We start from the raw sequence: 18,962 nt of genomic DNA, 5'->3' as shown, positions 1-18,962 counted from the left end.
CTGATAACATATACAAATATAATCTTTATTTGTGAATATTTGTTAATTAAGCAATATATCAGAGGGCGTGTAGGGTTCGGTGTTCAATGAACGAAAAGGACTGGATCACTGTGTACAGGAGGCTGATATGGCAGCAAACACTCTCCTGGCGACCATATTTCTTGGATAAGTCGCTCCACACAATTGTCGCTTGGACCGTCGACTTCCTATGGCGTCACCTCTCACATATTTACGTCTCATTTCGTTATGAAATTAGATTATTTCAGAGAAAAACTATGTTTGATCATGTTCTACGTGTAGCACCAACATTATAGTAAGTAAATATACCATATTTCTTCATTACTTACGTAATGCTAATACGTTTTGGGTAGTTTTGGCCTGATTTGGGTGATTGGGGTAATTCTATGGACCGCTCTCATCCTGTAACTACACTTAGGTAATTACATGAGCTCCACAATTGGTCAGAATTCTGGCAAATGCTTCTTAATATCGAAAAATGCAAGACCTTGCATGTGCGGCATAACAACCCACATCACAACTACCAAATTATCAACTTTACCTTGCAACAGATTGATGAAGAAAATGATCTTGGAGTCAGGATCCATCACTCTGTGAAAGTTGCACAACAATTGGGAGCGGCAGTAAAAGAAGCTAATCAAACCCTAGGAAAAATCAATTATTCCTTTGACTTTAAGGGAAAAAAAGAAAGAAAGAAGCCATAAATGCCAAAACTTTGTTGACTTTTAAAATCAAGCCAGAAAAAATCATCAGAACAAATAGGGGGATCTTTGACAAGCTACCGGCTTCCTGTCCTCGTTGAGGCAACTAGAGTGTTAGTATTCCTCAGGTAAAATCAAGTATATTGTTGAACAAGTTCAGTGATGACCTTTTTGAAGTTTTCCCATAATACTTCTATGCTTTCATCTCCATTTAGCTCCCCCCAGGAGGTGTTTTGCAACATTTCTCTCATTTCTTGATAGTCTGCTTGTGGGTAGTCTAGAATGTCACCATCCTTGACCTTGGGATTCCATAATTGTAATCTATCTTTGAATATTTGTCATTGCCTATGTCCTATATAAATCTAAAATTCTTTAATCTATATCCATTGTTTCATATTCTATTTTGTTACCATTTATACCGGTTGGTTTTTGTTTTCTGTTTTAACACAACATTTTCTCCTTCACAGAAGAGGTGGGTTCGGCTGCCCCGTCCCGCCTGGGAGTGGGAACACTGTCCCGCCCAAGCACGCAGGAGTCAACACTCACCTCCCAGCATCTCCTGTGGCTGCAAGAAAACTCCCGCGATGGAGGGATTACGGGAGGTATCCTCCGTCATGGCAGAGCAGGAAGTGGCAGCAGCGGAGAGAGCGACAAGAGGTCACCAGATCTGCTGCAGCTCAACACCCGCGGATCCACCCTCAACACCAGTCAAATTCTAGACAGCCCGCTTCGGACTTACCGCTCTAACACCCAGGTGAGACTAATCTGTGGAATACTGTACTCCAGTAACACCTGTATGTGCAAACATTTGGACATTGGCAGCACATCATCTCATGTTTAATTGCTGTACTGTTGAAGTACTGTACAGGATAAATACAAAAAATTCTCATGTTTTGGCGTGACAAATTTCTCTCGGTGTAGATATGTTAGCATAGGAAATGTGTCCAATTCCAAGCAAGTATATTATTAGTTGAGTATTATTGAAGCTTTTGAAGCCACTTAAGTAATTACACGCACTATATGATTACAATGTACAGTCCAATACAATGATCTTATTTCATCATTTGTATTATCATTGCTGCTTCTGCATGTTATTGAATTCTAAATAGTTTTTTTAGAAATTTCACAATTCATTATTTTTCCTTTTTACAGCTGCAAAATAATTCCATCAATCCTCTGAAGTCAAACAACAATGGTTACATTTCAAATGGCTCCATAAATGGCCATACTTTTAGGAATGCCATTGTGCACAATGGCTCGGTTCCTTTCGATATTCAGGGCAGAAGCGTGTTTGATAGTGAGGCTGATGTCGATATAGCAAGTGTGGCCGCGCAACGAGACCAGTTGAGAGGTGCAAGGAATATACGTGGAATGATGGCACCAGTTATGAGCAAGGAGGTATGTCATTAAAAATAGTTCTGGCATGGGGGCTAATATCAAAGCAATATCACTAACCAGCTATGTGACCATTAACTCCTCTCACAGAGTTATTTTACTGTCCATGTGACTTAATTCAGCTCTATCTTGGATACTGTACCATGACTTATTTAGTAATATGACTAACTTAATAAACTAATAATGTACCATACAATAACAAACTAGATATGCTTTACTGGCAGGGCCTCCTCAGTAGCTCACTAAGCTAAGTGCTGGTCTAGCTTAGCCTCTGAAGGTGAACCAGGACTCTTGAGACCAAACGTTGCTTTACCCCTGCACTGCACACATGTTAAATGTGACACTTCTGTGGTGTGCACAAAAAAATTGTTCTGAAAAAATTATCTTTCCATTTGACATTGTAAAGTGGCATCCAGTAGCCAAAAAAATCTTAGTAAAAAGTTTCGATCTCTTGTGGTAATGGCCCAGAAAAGTTGCATTCTTTGGGTAAAAATTATGTGAGGTGCAGCATGGGAATAACTTTGTCGATTTATTTTTCATTTCTGGGGGGAGCCCCTACAGCTCCCCGGAGCTTAATAGGCTGATATGCTAATGTCAGACTTTGACATCAGTCATGTGTATGGAGTTCATATGGGCCTACCGGGGACCACGAGCCAGAACCTGGCTCCCTCTAGAGAGGCAAGGGGAGCCTCTAATTATATTAGTATTATCATGTTAACATGTTTCCCCATTAAATGTACACCTTGTAAAGTGTTTACAATATAAAAATTGTACATAGAAAAATTTGACTAGAACTTTTGTTCCAAATCGAACATTTGCGAAACTGTTAATTAATACTGTACTGTGAGCATTTTACGGTACCGACATAAAGGTTTGCTTGTTCCCAGGAAACTCTCCCCGTTCTTGCAACAGAGGCCTTTGCTGGATCACAAAAACACTTGCTGAAATATGTTTTTGGCTGACTAGCTCAGACTGTTGCTGAAGTATTATAGTTTTTCCTGACTGGCTCAGACTGTTGTTAGTTATTTTCTATTTTTTTAAGACTTCATTGTTTGTCTTAGCAATATTTCAGTTTATTGGCAGGAAATTTGAAACCCATATTCCCTTTGCATCATATAATGTGCTATTATTATTAATGTGTTTTTCAACATCATTTGGTGTAATTTAAATGTATGTGAAAATGTTCATGCATCATTTTTATTTTTGTAATTTTTGCATAATATTGTAAAGTAAATTTAACTTGTCCTGATGAAATGTAAATAGTACAGTACATAATGCTTATTTTACATGGTCTCTCAAGGATGGTCTCTATAAACATTTGGAGTTGAGTAACTACTGTACAGTATTTGTTTCCAACACATGACCCTAAAAATATATTTTATCTATGTATAAATTATTTTATCTATGTACAGTATTTATGTAAATGTATTTTATGGATGTGTAAATTTAGCTCAATTTTTTACTAGTCACTCAATATTGAATGTACCTTCAGATGAGAACATAAGATCAGTTAACTTATTTGACTAGTACTGTACAGGTATTTGAATTTAAGATTCAGATTACAATATAATGTTATCACTAGTTTCATTAATACAGTATCTAGTGAACTTAGCTGCTTTTTAATTTTTCAGGAGGAATCACATTCCAGGAGTGCCAACCGGAGAATGACTCTTACCAAACAACGTAGTGAATCCATACTTGGAGACCACGAATCTCAAGATATTGAATTTCCATCCACTGAAAGTGTGGAGAATGATAATAACAGTGATGTGCTTGGAAATCTTGTAGTAAAAAGGAGTGGGGCTGATATTAGTAGCCAAGTCCGTGCTCTACAAGCGGGTTTGGTGGGGATTGGTTTGAGACCACATGGGGATTATCTAAATGCCGCTAGATTTGGTGACATAATGGCCCAATCTATGAGGAGACAGAGTCTGAGGGGCTCTAAACAAAGTCTCTTAGATGGTAATTATGCAAGTTTGGAGTCCAATACAAGCTCTAGATTAAGTATGGGCGAAGCTAGTCCGGAAGGTGACAGATATCTCATTGCTGAACAAGGTTATATTACCGCAAAAAGAAAGAACCTGCAAAAATTAATTCCAAATTCCCGTGAAGATATACAAATCCTCAACCTGCAGGGCTTCATGGATGCTTCAGGAGCTGCAGGTGATGGAGGAAGCACCAGTAAGCGAAAACATAAGAAAAGGAGAAACAAAAGAGCTATTGATTCGGGACACCAAGATAAGGGGAGAGAAACGTATAAACTTAATACAAAATCTAGAAGAAAGAGAAGTCACAGACTTTCTAAGACTCATTTAAGTGATGATGACGATGATGGAGAGATGATGTTGAAAGATATTGATGATATTGATAACAAAGTTGCAGGGCTTGTTTTAGGACCAGAAAATATATGCAAGGAATCATCAGGAAGACCCATCACCTTGGACGAAGCTAGCCACCTAAGAAGTATCCTTACTGGAAGTCCTGCGCAGCCTCTCCCAACTGAATGGTTGTCTCAAAACTTTAAACAAAATTCCAATCCAAATTTATCATATGGACTTATTCAAAAGAAGGTAAATACAGTATATTATTTTATGAAATTTTAATTAATCTACCATAGAGTCAATTTGCATTTATTATTTGCATGGATGAATATGTTGTAGTACTGTACTGTGAAATTAATCTTGACGTTTATGATCTATTGCTTTAACCCTTAGACAGCATTTATCGTCATTCATTGATTTATGGGGTAATGCTGTTATCGTCATATGACGATTTTAACATTGTTTGTCTAGGTTTTACATGTATGATGCAAATATGGATATAATAGCTATGTGGATGTATTGGAGTTTACCTTGACCCACGAAAAAATGTTGCTACCATTATATGGTTAAATGTACTAGGTGAATGTGATTATCATGAATATTACTAGGGGAATGGGGTCATTCTTGAGGTTATCTTGAGATGATTTCGGGGCTTTTTAGTGTCCCCACGGCCCGGTCCTCGACCAGGCCTCCACCCCCAGGAAGCAGCCCGTGACAGCTGACTAACACCCAGGTACCTATTTTACTGCTAGGTAACAGGGGCATAGGGTGAAAGAAACTCTGCCCATTGTTTCTCGCCGGCGCCTGGGATTGAACCCAGGACCACAGGATCACAAGTTCAGCGTGCTGTCCGCTCGGCTGCCCGGTCATCGTCATATGAAGATTTAAATAATTACTGTCTGGGTTTAACATGTATGATGCAAATATGGATATAATAATTATATTACACTGTTGGGGGATAGGCAGCCAGAGTGTATTCATACACTTTACGCTTATATCAAGGTCCCCTCCTAGGTCAAATTACCAACCCCGCCCAGGATGCAACCCCACAACAAGCTATCTTCTGAGTACCTACTTACTGCTAGGTGAACAAATGCATTAGGTGATAGGAAATGGGCCCAACCACTTCTGTCCTGCCCGTGATTCGAACCCAGAATTCTTGATTGTGAGTTGAGAACCAACCCAATTGTACTACTGGGACCCACCAGTGCTATATAATAGCTCTGTGGATGTAATGGAGTTTACTTTGACTCGTGAAAAAATCCTGCGACTATTTCATGATAACTTGTACTAGGAGGAGTCTGTCGTCATATGTAATTACGTAAGTATAATTACCTAAGTGTAGTTACAGGATGAGAGCTATGCTTGTGGTGTCCCGTCTTCCCAGTACTCTTTGTTGTATAACGCTTTGAAACTACTGACAGTTTTGACCTCCAACACTTTCTCGCCTAACTTGTTCCAACCATCTACCACTCTGTTAGCACACAATGTGGGTGCCGCATTGGTGGCTTACGCCTTTTTTTCAGTCTACTTTCACCCATATTCGGCTAATTTGGCCATATGTCATTGCTCAGCGCCCAACACCATAATGTTCATATCTTTTTCACTACTCTCTATGGTTGTAATGGAGTCATACCAGGTAAACTAATCATCAGTTGAAACATGTTATTGAAACAATTGTATTATGTGATCAAGTTATTCAACACATTTACTCTTGTAAAAAGAGTAAATGAAGAGAAAGTGATAAACACTCATGGAAACACCCAAGGATTACAAAGGAAGCATCAGCAGAGTCTGGCACGGGGTGTTGACAGGCGCCATATACACCCAACACACACACACCCTTCGAGAGTGCCTCCGTCCAGGGAAATGATAAATATTCACTCATTTTTGTGTTTTTCTTACATTTTTATTTTTTTTGCATAGGCAGGTACTGTATGACCATTTCTCCATAGCTGCTGTCTAAGGGTTAAATATATATTTGAAATTATTGTACTACTAAAGTAATGTCTTAAGTTACATATGACACGCTGGATAAGGAATTAAGATATCTACTGTTAACAAATAAGCAACTAATATAGATATAAAATAATGGAAACTGTTAAGGAATGACTTACTTAGAAATAGTACTTGCAGCTGATAAGCTTACATCATGAGTAAGTTACTGAAGGTATGTTCTTGCTTGCAGGGTGGACCATGTGGTGTGTTGGCATGTGTCCAGGCATATATAATGAAGTGCTTAATTTTTGGTACAAGTGTGGCTCCCAACACGAGCCCTATAAGTCCTCTACGACCATCACAGAGGGAGTGGTTGTGGGCCTTAGGAGTAGCAATTACCGAGATTCTCTGGAAAGCTGGCCAGGAACAGAGAGCAGTGCTGGCAATGTAAGTTAACTAATGATATTCCATCCTGTGAACACATTGTAGGCCTTTCACTCTCCTACCTTAGAATCATTTTGACTGAAGAGTGTATTTGCTTTTTGCTCTAGCTGCCAGTCTAATTATTAGTTCCTATAATATACTATTATAACTGGTTATAAGCATTTTCTCTGATAACCATTTATTAGAAATTCTAGGTAGGCGACATTACTTCTTGCTGTTTGATGAGTGCAGCTGAGGGAAGTCAATCTCATAACAATAATTGCTTAAATCATCAACAAATAGGGTCTTCAAATCACTAAATGTAAGGGAGGCAATGACAGTATTAATAGCAAGAATAAACATTAAGGTAAGACATCTATCTATCCATCTATGTATCATCTATCCATTTCTCTCCAGCTATTCATTCATCCGTCTATCAGTTACACCATTTATCCATCTATCTATACAGCTATCCATCCATCTATTTATATATCTATCCATTTAATCATATATCTATCTATCTGTCTTTCTACCATTTATCTTTCCCTCCATTCATCTGTCTATACATATGTCCATCCAGCCATCCATCTATCTGTCTGTCCATCTGTATCCATATCTATCTATCTATCTCTCAATCTATCTACCCATCTATCTGTTCATCTCTGTTTGTCTGTCTGCATATTTGTCTGTCTCTCTCCATCTGTCTCTGTCTCTCTTATAAAAAAAATTAATTAAAATTTTTACTCTTGCCATCTGGGTGGTTGCCGGTTGGAGGAGCTTAGTGAAATGTTTCACTAGGTACTATTTACTACTATTACTACAGAAATAGTAGTGAAATATTTTCAGTCCTATTATTGTCGTGTGAAATATTTAAACAATAAAATAGTGACCCCATTACCATTAAGAAAGAGGCAGAGCATGACAAACCTTTGACACTGCACAAGGATCATTTGTTTTATGTGACTATGGGAAAATTATAGCTAGCAAGAACTTTGTTAATTTTCCCTGAGATCAGTAAAAAATGACATATATTACTATAAGAAAAGAAGATTATTTTGAAATGTTTGCTTTCAAAATGTTTAGCTATATAGCCAGTGGGCAGTGCCAAAAATCATTATGTGTTATGAATGTTACCCCTGGCATGCTGTTCCCATTTGAATTCTGGCGGCCTTGACCAGCCTATGTTCATCCCGTACCCCAGACCATTTCCCCTACAAATTTGGGTAATGATAGCCCCAAGCTTTTGGCTTCCAGTTTTGGACAGACAAGAAGACAGATATTGGTATACTATATGACATGTAGATATACTTTAAAGTACCTTTGTTACATTATAATAATAACAATTTTTTTTAAATCTGCAGGCCTGGTTCTTTTGCTCATTTTACGGAGCATGGCATTGGTCGCTACAGTCAGGATGGAATGACAGAGAATCTTACTTTGCATGAGTTTGTAGAGCTGAGAGACCTGTATGATGCCGTCACTCGGCACATCTCTGCTTTTACCTCAGAGAACAGTTCAGGCTGTGTCATTCTCCTGTACTCTCTTATATTTACCAGAGGAATGGAAAAGTAAGTTTTGGAGACTTTTTGTAATCAGTTAGTTGTTTAAGAGTATTTTTGGGACTTCTCAGTAGTTCCCCCAAGCTGGCCCTGCTAAACCTTAGGGAGATGCACCAGGCCTCTGAGACCAACCATTGCCCACTGGGAACCAGTACCAGAATCTGCCGCTATGAGGCAAAGGGAGCTTTGGGTTCAGAAATCTTTCTAAAAATAGAGGAAAAAAACCCTCACAAGAAAGTAAAAGTGAAACAAACAAGCCACAACTTGAACAAAATTAGGTACCCCTCAGGTAAGAAGGCAAACGATCATTGCCACTGTGTAAACACAGTGATCATTGCCACTGTGTAAACACAGTGATCATTGCCACTGTGTAAACACAGTGATCATTGCCACTGTGTAAACACAGTGATCATTGCCACTGTGTAAACACTAACCATGTTATGTCTCACCTTCACAAGGTGGCACACTAGGTCACCCAGGGGTCCAAGTTAGCCCTCCCCTTTATTCACCTACCTGGTTGCACCCTCAGAGGCACATAATTTCTGATAAGTATGTGTGTGTGTGTGTGTGTGTGTGTGTGTGTGTGTGTGTGTGTGTGTGTGTGTGTGTGTGTGTGTGTGTGTGTGTGTCTCTCTGTCTCTGTCTCTCTCTGTGTGTGTGTCTCTCTCTCTCTCTCTCTCTGTGCTTCAAACTTCTGTCAAGAGATATTGGCGATCCCTAGATATTACAATCTTTTATACCACCCACATTCCATGCTTTGTATTTCAATCCAACTGTGAGGCAGGGCTCTCTTTCTTAAAACTTGGCTTGCATTTCCACTGTTTCCAATGCCTGGGGTTGATGGTTGGAGGCTCCTAGTGCCCAAGTGAATGAAATGTTATTTTCATTTTAATGTAAATTGACTCTGTAGAAAGAGCATCATTGTTCAAAGCTTGAATCTACAGAAAGAAGAGAGCATAGATGGAAACAGAGACAAATGAATCAGAGATATATAAAAAAAAGCAGCTAATATTTTTATACCAACATGTAGAGATATTAGACAACCTGAAATGCCAATTTCCTCCAAAAATTGTAATGTCATTACATTCCTTGCCTCCCCTACCCTCCAGGTTCTTCAGTTCATTGTGGATATGTTCATGAGGTCCAGAATTGATGTGGGGGAGCCAGCTGAGAGCTGGGATCAGGCCACCTGGTGGTGGTAATTGGTACTAATGAGTTTCAAGCTCGTTTGAGTGAATCCCTTGTCCCATGTAGCTGTTTCTGGTATTTCTTTGGTGGTTTATTTGAGGTTTAATTTTCTGTAAACCCTCCAGTTATATATAGCATAGTAAACAACAGAGATCCCAGGACAGAGCCTTTGGGCATGCCACTTACAACAGTTTCCCCATTTATGTTAAACCTCTCTTTCTTTTAAATAATCATTTTGCCATTATCGAACTTAGGACAATCTGCCCAGTGCTATGCACTTCTATCTTTCAAATGTTTTTCATGAGGCACAGTGTCAAAGATAAAGTAAAGAAAGTTGCAGTCCTTTCCACTATCAACTGTTGTTTGAAATATGCTGAAAAATTATGAGAGTAAATTTGTTAAATACAAGTAGTCTTTTGGTAAGGTAATGTTCCTATTTGCTTCCGAGTAATGACTCATTCCATGACATACCTTTTCTCTTTGGAATTACTGTATGATACAATTCTTCTCAGTGAACAGATTTTATCAAATGTATTTTTAAGTAATTATCAGATGAAAGCATTAGGCCAGGAAGGCTATATAATGCTGTCAGTATTACAGCATAATTTAAGAGTTCTTTGATATTACTCATGATGTCAGTACAACAAAAGAAATACATACAATGAGAAATGTCAAAGAAGTCAAAGTCACCAACGATTGAAAATCGAGAGACATAAGCTCAAAAAACCACTAGGAAAGCAACATGCAAAGGTCATCTCGAAAATCAGGATATTCTGGCAGTGAGAGCCTGCTCACAGAACAATATAGTTCTGACAATAAGGTGCAGGTCTATGTTCCACTGAGTGCCCATGAGTTCTTGTGTGGCCTGTATGCACATAAGAGAACCAAAGACATTCCCCACTTTCTATTTCAGTGATAGTAGGAAGATGAAGAATCACAATAACATGGCTGAAAAAGTTGACCAAACCCCACACTAGAAAATGAAGAACGACGACGTTTCGAGCCATCCTGACCCATTATCATGTCGATTGTGATAATGGTCACAATCATTATCACAATCAACTTGATAATGGTCCAGGATGGACCGAAACGTTGTCGTCTCTTCATTTTTTAGTGTGTGGGTTGGTCAACATAGTGGGAAGGTCACAGGTTTGGGTCATATTTAATAATTCAAATTTCTTTCAAATGTGCAGTGTAACCTCAATTCAATAAACTATATGGAACCAATCCCAATTCATTGCAACCAGAGATGGCTCCAGGAGGCCCATATTTATGAATGTGGGGAATCTCAAAATAAGAATGAACTATAAAATTTGGTTTTAAGTGTGTCCAATGGCTTCCCCTAGGCCCTTTTTTTTAATGTTTTGCTCATCTATGAAAATTATTAAAAACGTAATGGGAGCCATATTAACAGAGTTACCATTCATACCCAAATGTTTCCCATGCTCTTTGGGCTGATCTAAGTGAGCAAATTTTTAATTTCAACCCATCATATAAAGGGCAGCTACCAAGAGAATCTATTTGTAGAGATTTTAACCACATCTAGCATATTTCCCACGCCCTTGCCCCAAAACCTCATTTTCAGAGAAACAGGCTCATATTTCTGAACAAAAATCTGGTAATCTCAAAATGAAAACGAACCACAAAATTTGGTTTTAAATGTGGTGAATGGCTTTCCCAAGGCCATAACTCATTCTACTAATGTTGCGCTAATCTACAAAAATCATTAAAAACATGATTGGAACCACATCAACAGAGTTACCATCCTGTATGAAATGAAACCTATGAAAAACCTATGAAAAATCTATGAAATGAAACCTATGAAATGATGCACAAGTTTTCCACCAGTCTGTGAACTGTCCAACATCCTAATCAAATCTGCACATCCCTTGCTTCAACGAACAAGAATTCGTGGAATCAGATGAGTAAATCTGGCCTGGAAACTGTGTTCCAGCTGGAGAGTTGCCGAATTGAGGTTCATTGAATCAAGGTTTTTGTATTTGTATTAGTCCTTATATTATAATATAAATATAATGTACATATATGTAATTTCCTTTTTAGCATTCAAGCTGATATGGACTCTGATGGAGGACATCTTATAAATGCACATGGATACTCTTCCCAAGAAATAGTAAATCTCCTTCTGACTGGAAAAGCTTTCACCAATACTTTTGACGGAGATCAGATATTAGGAAATACAGCTAGCGAGTCAGTTGTACTTCATGGCATCACTCATAAATCAGAAATTGGTCTCTTATCACTTTTTGAACATTATGATTGTTTCAAGGTAGGTTCAATAACTTTGGGTAAGTATATTTGATAAAAATTGCTAAAATATGTTCAACTTTCAAGAATATCTTTAAAAATAAAAAATATAGGCTACATTAAAAAGAAATTGAGAGCTCCTCTATACTTCGACTAAAAGTACAGTATAGAGGAGCTCTCAATTTTTTGAGAGTTAGGCTTACCTTGTGAGAGTATGATTGATAACTAAGACTGTTTTACCTTGTGAGAGTATGATTGATAACTAAGACTGTTGCTGCTTGTAATTCAATGTAGCAGTCACAAACTGGTGATTCGGGTACCTTTTGATGACACCTCAATATTCCTTTTAAAATGATTAACTGTGGTTTGCTTGTAACAGATTTAGAAATTAGGAACTGAAGCAGTGAGAGCTATAGGTTACAGTGCATGTTTACACAGCATTTAACTTAACAATACATATAGCACCTATTTAAAGAATAATGCATTATTTTCACTTGTACTCAGCATGGCCAAACTTCACTTTTTCCTGGTCATCTCTATGTGCAATGTCACCAATTTGCAATATGGCCAACAGCCCACAGAGGTCATTGAAGAAGCAAAAGCAACTAGAACAATAACACACGGCTTAAATACCCTTTAAGATAGCTGATGTTTAAATACAAGATGGCTGATGTTTACTAAATGCCTGAGGCAGCATATGAATATCATATTTATCACGTGAAAGTTTTAAGTCATTCCCTGTACCTAAATACAACTGTGAATGTGATCATCCACAATGCACAACTGGTCAGCCATCTCCTGATTGTGATGCACAGTTGAGTGGTTAAGGAGGGTACACAAATAGTGAGCCCTACTGTGTAATCATGCTATTTACCTGAATGTTTAGGAGATAATTTTTTCCTAGTTGAGTCGTATCAACTTTCATATAGCATTATAGATATTTAGAGCTAAAATACAGATGCTTTTTCCCACAGGTTGGTAATTTCTTGAAGAGTCCACAATATCCAATATGGGTGGTATGTTGTGAGAGTCACTACAGCTGCTTATTTAGCCGCGATACATCTGTGACGTCAGACACGCCTTCAGTTTCCAAGTTTGACATCTATTACTATGATGGGCTTGCACTTCAAGAAGATGAGATAAGACTTACTATTGGTAAGTCTCTACAGTAGTACTTCCTTGATAAACCTAGAGTTATCAGTATATCTAATGTTATTTAATAAGGCAGTATTCCCATCCAAGGGCTAAGATGGGATAAATCATGGGCTGAAAATAATGCAACATCCCTTTCATGTACGCCTGCGGTAGCTTCCTAACATACAGTAATCCAATATCAGAATTTGACTCATTCCACAAGGAAAGGGGAGCTTAGAATTAAGAGATTGACCCAAAACCAAGAAAAACCCATCAGAAAGCTTAGGAAAGTAGGCGTCGAGCAAACGATCATTAACATGAGAAAAATACCAAAACCATGAAATAACCTTCCACCACCAGATGGCAGCCTAGGCCACCTAGGGTCTCCACTAACCTGCTCACTGAATCTAAGAGTTGCCAGTGCAAAGCCCAACAACCAAATGGGTTAAAAATATCACTTATGTGACCTAAGCATGCCCTCAACTAAAGTACAAGACCTCTTATATAAGCCAGGAGAAGGGCCAAGCACGATAAACAGGTTTTTTGATGCGCACAGTTCAAAGGTTTTCTTTTCTAATCAAAAGGCCTGTAGGGGAGAATAAGTTTCTTGCACTGGCTGGAAGTGAAATGACTCAAGATGATTAAACTCAATAGAGGAAAAAGCCCACAACCCCTGAGACCAGTATCTCTGGTGGGGTATAGGGAAATTCAAGAAGGCCTCAGGGAAAATAAATGGCCAAAGCAAAATGGGTTGCTAAGGTAAATGCACTTTTGTGTGAAATAAACACAAAAATTGAAATAAACAAATCAGGAAACCCCTAGCTGAAAGTGAGCCGCTGTGGACAGGCCCTGTAGAGACAACAGGTGTTGAGTTTACAGCACCAGGCAGAAGAGTAAGGGGGCAGGCTGACTGAGAAGATCCCAGGTGACCTGGGCTGCCATCTAGTGGCAGTCAGGTGCATAATCATTCAGGTATTTACTCTGTAGCAATGATTGTTTACCCTGTTCACCTAAGGATGTCTACTTTCATTCAAGCAGTTGCATATTTTGTTGCACTTATGCTTTCTGGTGAATTTTTTCTTGGGTTTGGGTCGAACTCGGATCCCCAAGCTCCACTCTATAGAGTGAGAAAAAGATGGTGGTTATTCAACTGTGCACATCTCCAGTACACCACCATCTGGGCTACTGTACCCAAGCATAATGACCTCATCTTCAGGAGGACATATCTGCTGGGCAGAAAGTTCAACATTAGGCAACAAAAATCATCCCGGAACTATGTTGACACTAAAAATGGTTGAGGGCCACACAGCTAACACTTCTAACCACAAATGACAGGGCTGATCTCATCAAAACTTTTACAATACTGAACAGTCAGAAGGATGTTAATCCAGGCCACTTCTTTAAAAGGTCAGGTGTGCCACATACTGTACTAGGAACGATGACTTCAAACTCAACAAGCCACAATGTAGACAGAAAATTTGTTTTTCACACATAAGGTTATAAACTCACAAAACCACCTACATGCCAAAGCTATAAATGCCAAGATAATAATGCAATTCAAAATCCAGCTGGAAAAAATCATCAGGAAATATAGGGGCTCTTATTTTTTTTTTTTTTGGACGTGCTACCAGCTTCCTGTTCCCATCGAGGCCAATAAAGAAATGATGGCCTTTACGTGAACTCAGGTAAGATGGGTTTTTGAAACCTGGCGTGTTTAGCTAAGCTTGCAGAGCTACTAAGGGGTCCCCTCCTAGAAATGTAGATATCTGTACTACTGGGTGAGGAGATTGGCCCATGGAACAAACCAAATGTTGATAAACTTCACAGGTAGCTATATTATTGAGCATTTACCATGTTGTTTTGGTTACCTTGTAATACAGTAGAATAATCAAGAGCTTCTACATATCATTCAAGATGCAAATATGAGAGCAAGTAGGATAAGCACAGCAAAGGAGGTAGATTCACATAAAAATTCATCGGGGGGACAAATGACTCAAAGGAGCATTGGGAAAGCAAAATTTTTAATCGTCCAGAAAATTAGGACATTCTATGAGGTGAGTAACTATTAGTGGAGCAAAGCAGTATCACGACACAGTGAACTGCACCTCACATCGCTGGAAAACAGAAGAGCTCGGGGAGACATGATCACCACATACAAAATTCTCAGGAGAATTGACAGGGTAGACAAGGATGGATTATTTAACACGGGTGGTACACGCACAAGGGGACACAGGTGGAAGCTGAGTACCCAAATGAGCCACAGAGACATTGGAAAGAACTTTTTCAGTGTCAGAGTAGTTAGTAAATGGAATGCACTAGGAAGTGATGTGGTGGAGGCTGACTTCATACACAGTTTCAAATGTAGATATGATAGAGCCCAGTAGGCTCAGGAATCTGTACATCAGTTGATTGACGGTTGCGAGGCAGGACCAAAGAGCCAGAGCTCAACCCCCGCAGGCACAACTAGGTGAGTACACAAACCTTTCACGCTTTCAACTTCTCTTAACTATATTATCAGGTTCTAACAGCCCGTATTTGTTTTTCCAGATCTGAATGGTGATGAGAATGATTTGACCATTATCCCTCCGCTGGAGCATTGTATCAGAACCAAGTGGAAAACCGCTTCAGTAAATTGGAATGGTACAGATCCAATTTTATAGAAAATTCATTCAATTGCTAGTACTGTAGTTATGTCATAGTCACACCTTGACAAATATTCATGCTGGCTTCATTAATATGAAGATTTAATGATGTACAATACATTAAATTGCATTCTCAAGGATTTTGTTTTATCCCATCATTAATAAAATCATTTATTTATAACTTAATTTTACTAATTTTTTGTAGGAAAATGTACTTAAATACATTTTCATGCTTTGTAACAATAAAACATTCCTTGGCAAAAGAAAATTGAAACATTAAACAACTCATGCCATTGTGTAAGTCAACCCACTTGGCAAAAGTCAGCCTCTTCAATAGATTTAATCAATAATAAACCAATATTTTTATATGTTTATCCAAAAAGACCACATGATATCCTGCAATAAGGCACTTCTCATCTGATATCTTAGACAATATTGATTAACATTTAATGATAAATCTTAAAAAATATGTATTAGAGGACTATTACAAGTACCTGTCAAATTATGATGTGGATAAATAAAATTAATAAAATTTACATACAATATTGTAATATTTCACACAATTGATTTATCAATATGTACAGTGGAATGTATAAAGTAATTAAGGAATTGTTAAAAGAAAGCACTATGCCAAGATGGTTATAAAACACTTACATCATTCATTCATTCATTTAGGATGACAGTATGAGAAAATAAAGACAAAATGAGATTTTTTATCTAGAAACAAGAGTCAAAGGAAAAGTGTGGAAAGCAGTTTCCGATTCTGAAAAACAAAGACATTCTACACGGAGGCGAGTGATTGCTCATGGACTACAGTTCTTACAGTACCTACCTTGAGGTTACCTTGAGGAGCTTCCGGGGCTTAGCGTCCCCGTGGCCCGGTCGTCGACCAGGCCTCCTGGTTGCTGGACTGATCAACCAGCCTGTTGGACGCGGCTGCTCGCAGCCTGACGTATGAGTCACAGCCTGGTTGATCAGGTATCCTTTGGAGGTGCTTATCCAGTTCTCTCTTGAACACTGTGAGGGGTCGGCCAGTTATGCCCCTTATGTGTAGCGGAAGCGTACAGTACAGTACAGTACAGTGCAAGTCTCTTTTTTTTTTTTTTCCATTAGCTGTCCACGAGTTAATTTTGTGTGGACAGTACGAAACTTAGCCAGAAACTTTACCACTTACTATTTCTCTTCTTCTCAATACATGCAGTTTGCATGAAGGTGTATCCTCCCAATGACTGCACGAGTGGTAATGTAGAAAGATGCGTATGCTACAATGCACAGTGGCACATCAACGATCACGATGCCGTCCATGTGGGCAAGGATAAAGGCAAAAGAAACAAACAAGAGGAAAGAGACGCAGGATGGGAATAATGAGGAGAACAGAAGGCGAATGCAAAGCATCACCACAATAAAGAAAGCGAGGGATGCAGGCAAGAGACGGAGTGGGGGAGGCGAAAGATGTGTAGGAGGCAGGTGAGAAGCAGGCATGAAAAAGTAAGGGAGGTGCGAGCAGAGAAAGGTCAGAGGAAGTCAGGATGGGACAGGTGAGATTAGGACAGAGCAGGATTCGTAAACGGAATCCGGAGCCTTACAGCTGGGACGCAAATGCATCAACCAGCAGAACAATGGGAGGAAAACCTAGGAGAGGCACGAGGACAAGTCATGGGAGTGTGTGGTTTATGGGGCCTGTCAGGCAAGGTGGCAGGGCGCTTGGAAGTTGGGACGATGGAGGATTGCTTCCTCTTAGTACCAGGGGTAGAAATTTGTGGCAAGGCAGCCTGGGGAGAGACATGGGGAAGGCGTGCCAATGAGTTCTGCAGGGCATTGTCCAGCATCATTTCAAACGCATTGGAGATAGCAGAGGCAGCTGTAGTAGGTTGGATGTCAACCATAGGAGCAGAGGAGGGATGCGTCGGGTCAGCCTCAGGAACGGAAAGGACAGACTGTGAAAAGAATTTAGTGAGTTGGACCAGCGACTTCTCGAGGGCATCCACAACACGAGTGACAATAATGTCAACAAGATCGGGACTCGGTTGTACGGCGTGCAGGAGAGAAGAGGTCTCAGGGGTGAGAGGAACATCACTGACAGACAGGTCAGGCACAAGCAAAGGCGGTGGCAGAGTGGGAAGCAGGGGGTGATGAGGAACCGAGTCAGGACGAAGCAAAGCACGACTGGAAGGCAGAGTGACGGCGGGGAGAGCCTTAGTGAGCGCCTCTACATAGGAAGGACATTGCTTGAAGGTGATGGCATGATCACCACCACAGTTGGGGCAACAGAGCATATCAGACACACAGTCACGAGTATAATGGGAACCAGAGCATTTGCCACATTTGACATCGTTGGTGCAACCTTGTGAAGTATGGTGAAAACCTTTACAACAAAAGCACTGAGTGAGACGGGGGACATACACCTCCAATTTATAGAGGAACCCATTAATCCAAACCCGATCTGTGGGAAAGGAGTCAAGAAAAGTAAGGATGGTAGTGCCAGTATCACACAGTTCACCATTAGTCCTATGCAGAAACTTCCTGACACCGAAGATCGGAATGTCAGCATCCTGCAGTTGCGCCTTGATGTTGTAAACACTAATGTCAACAACATGCCGGACCACATAACATACCAAACGGTCACCCAGAGGTTTACTACAATGGACTTTGTAACCACAGATGTCAATAACGTCTGAAAGCTCCAGGTCCTCGGAATGATTGTGGTCCACCGCAATCAAGTTCCTGCATTTATTTGGTCTGATATCGTGCACTTTGATCTTAAAGAACTTGGGAATGGCATGATAAAAGGAGGCTTTGTGCCCTGCTATTTCCAAAAACACTCCGATCAACGGGCGGATCAGCATCAAATGCAATGATGAACGTTTGTAGGCCAGGAGAACTTGTCCTACCTTGAGTAAGTGGAGGGTGTGGAAACGAAGGCCGCGGAGGGTCGCAGGGTATCTCAGGATGTTGGCGACGTTTCACCTCCAATCTATTAGCCTTACTATGATGTTTACTGTCCAGGAAAACACCCCCTGGATCCCCCTCCAAGATCAGGAGAACGACGCGATCGGAATGCTTGCCAACTAACAATGGGTCCTGAAATGTCAATGGGAGAGACGCTGCGTGCACCATTTGTCACCATGGTCGGCCGGCAAGTCCGTTTTTACCTTTATTTCCTATTTCAGCGACACATGGGTAGGCCATATGTGAGTGCATAATTTGTTATTCAAATTAACTACCGATTTGCTAAATACGAGGTACAGTATAATCAATGTTGGACTTCTAACACTATGGAATGAAAGAGTTAAAAATCCAGAGATGAATGTACAGGTAATGAGGTGCCTCTTTCTGCTAGATCCACGGTGGCTCTCTGTAGCTATCTCACTAAGTTTG

At 39.7% G+C, this 18,962-nt stretch overlaps 1 protein-coding gene across 1 annotated transcript in view; it reads left to right on the top strand.

Annotated features, from left to right (window-relative positions):
* The window catches only part of LOC123771636 (uncharacterized), a 67,321-nt gene extending 51,599 nt beyond the window's left edge, over positions 1 to 15,722 (top strand). The window contains exons 3-10 of the mRNA XM_069324396.1: positions 1,187 to 1,473; positions 1,872 to 2,117; positions 3,746 to 4,684; positions 6,624 to 6,820; positions 8,158 to 8,364; positions 11,605 to 11,830; positions 12,783 to 12,963; positions 15,490 to 15,722. Coding sequence (XP_069180497.1) covers positions 1,187 to 1,473; positions 1,872 to 2,117; positions 3,746 to 4,684; positions 6,624 to 6,820; positions 8,158 to 8,364; positions 11,605 to 11,830; positions 12,783 to 12,963; positions 15,490 to 15,602 — 2,396 coding nt within the window. The 3' untranslated portion in view covers positions 15,603 to 15,722. The remainder of the gene's footprint in view (positions 1 to 1,186; positions 1,474 to 1,871; positions 2,118 to 3,745; positions 4,685 to 6,623; positions 6,821 to 8,157; positions 8,365 to 11,604; positions 11,831 to 12,782; positions 12,964 to 15,489) is intronic.
* Positions 15,723 to 18,962: the final 3,240 nt, after the last annotated feature.

Source organism: Procambarus clarkii, chromosome 14 (assembly GCF_040958095.1).
Source record: "Procambarus clarkii isolate CNS0578487 chromosome 14, FALCON_Pclarkii_2.0, whole genome shotgun sequence".
In the NCBI taxonomy this organism is placed as follows: Eukaryota; Metazoa; Arthropoda; class Malacostraca; order Decapoda; family Cambaridae; genus Procambarus; species Procambarus clarkii.
Note: the sequence above shows the minus strand (reverse complement) of the source record. Positions and strands in the feature narration are given on the sequence as shown.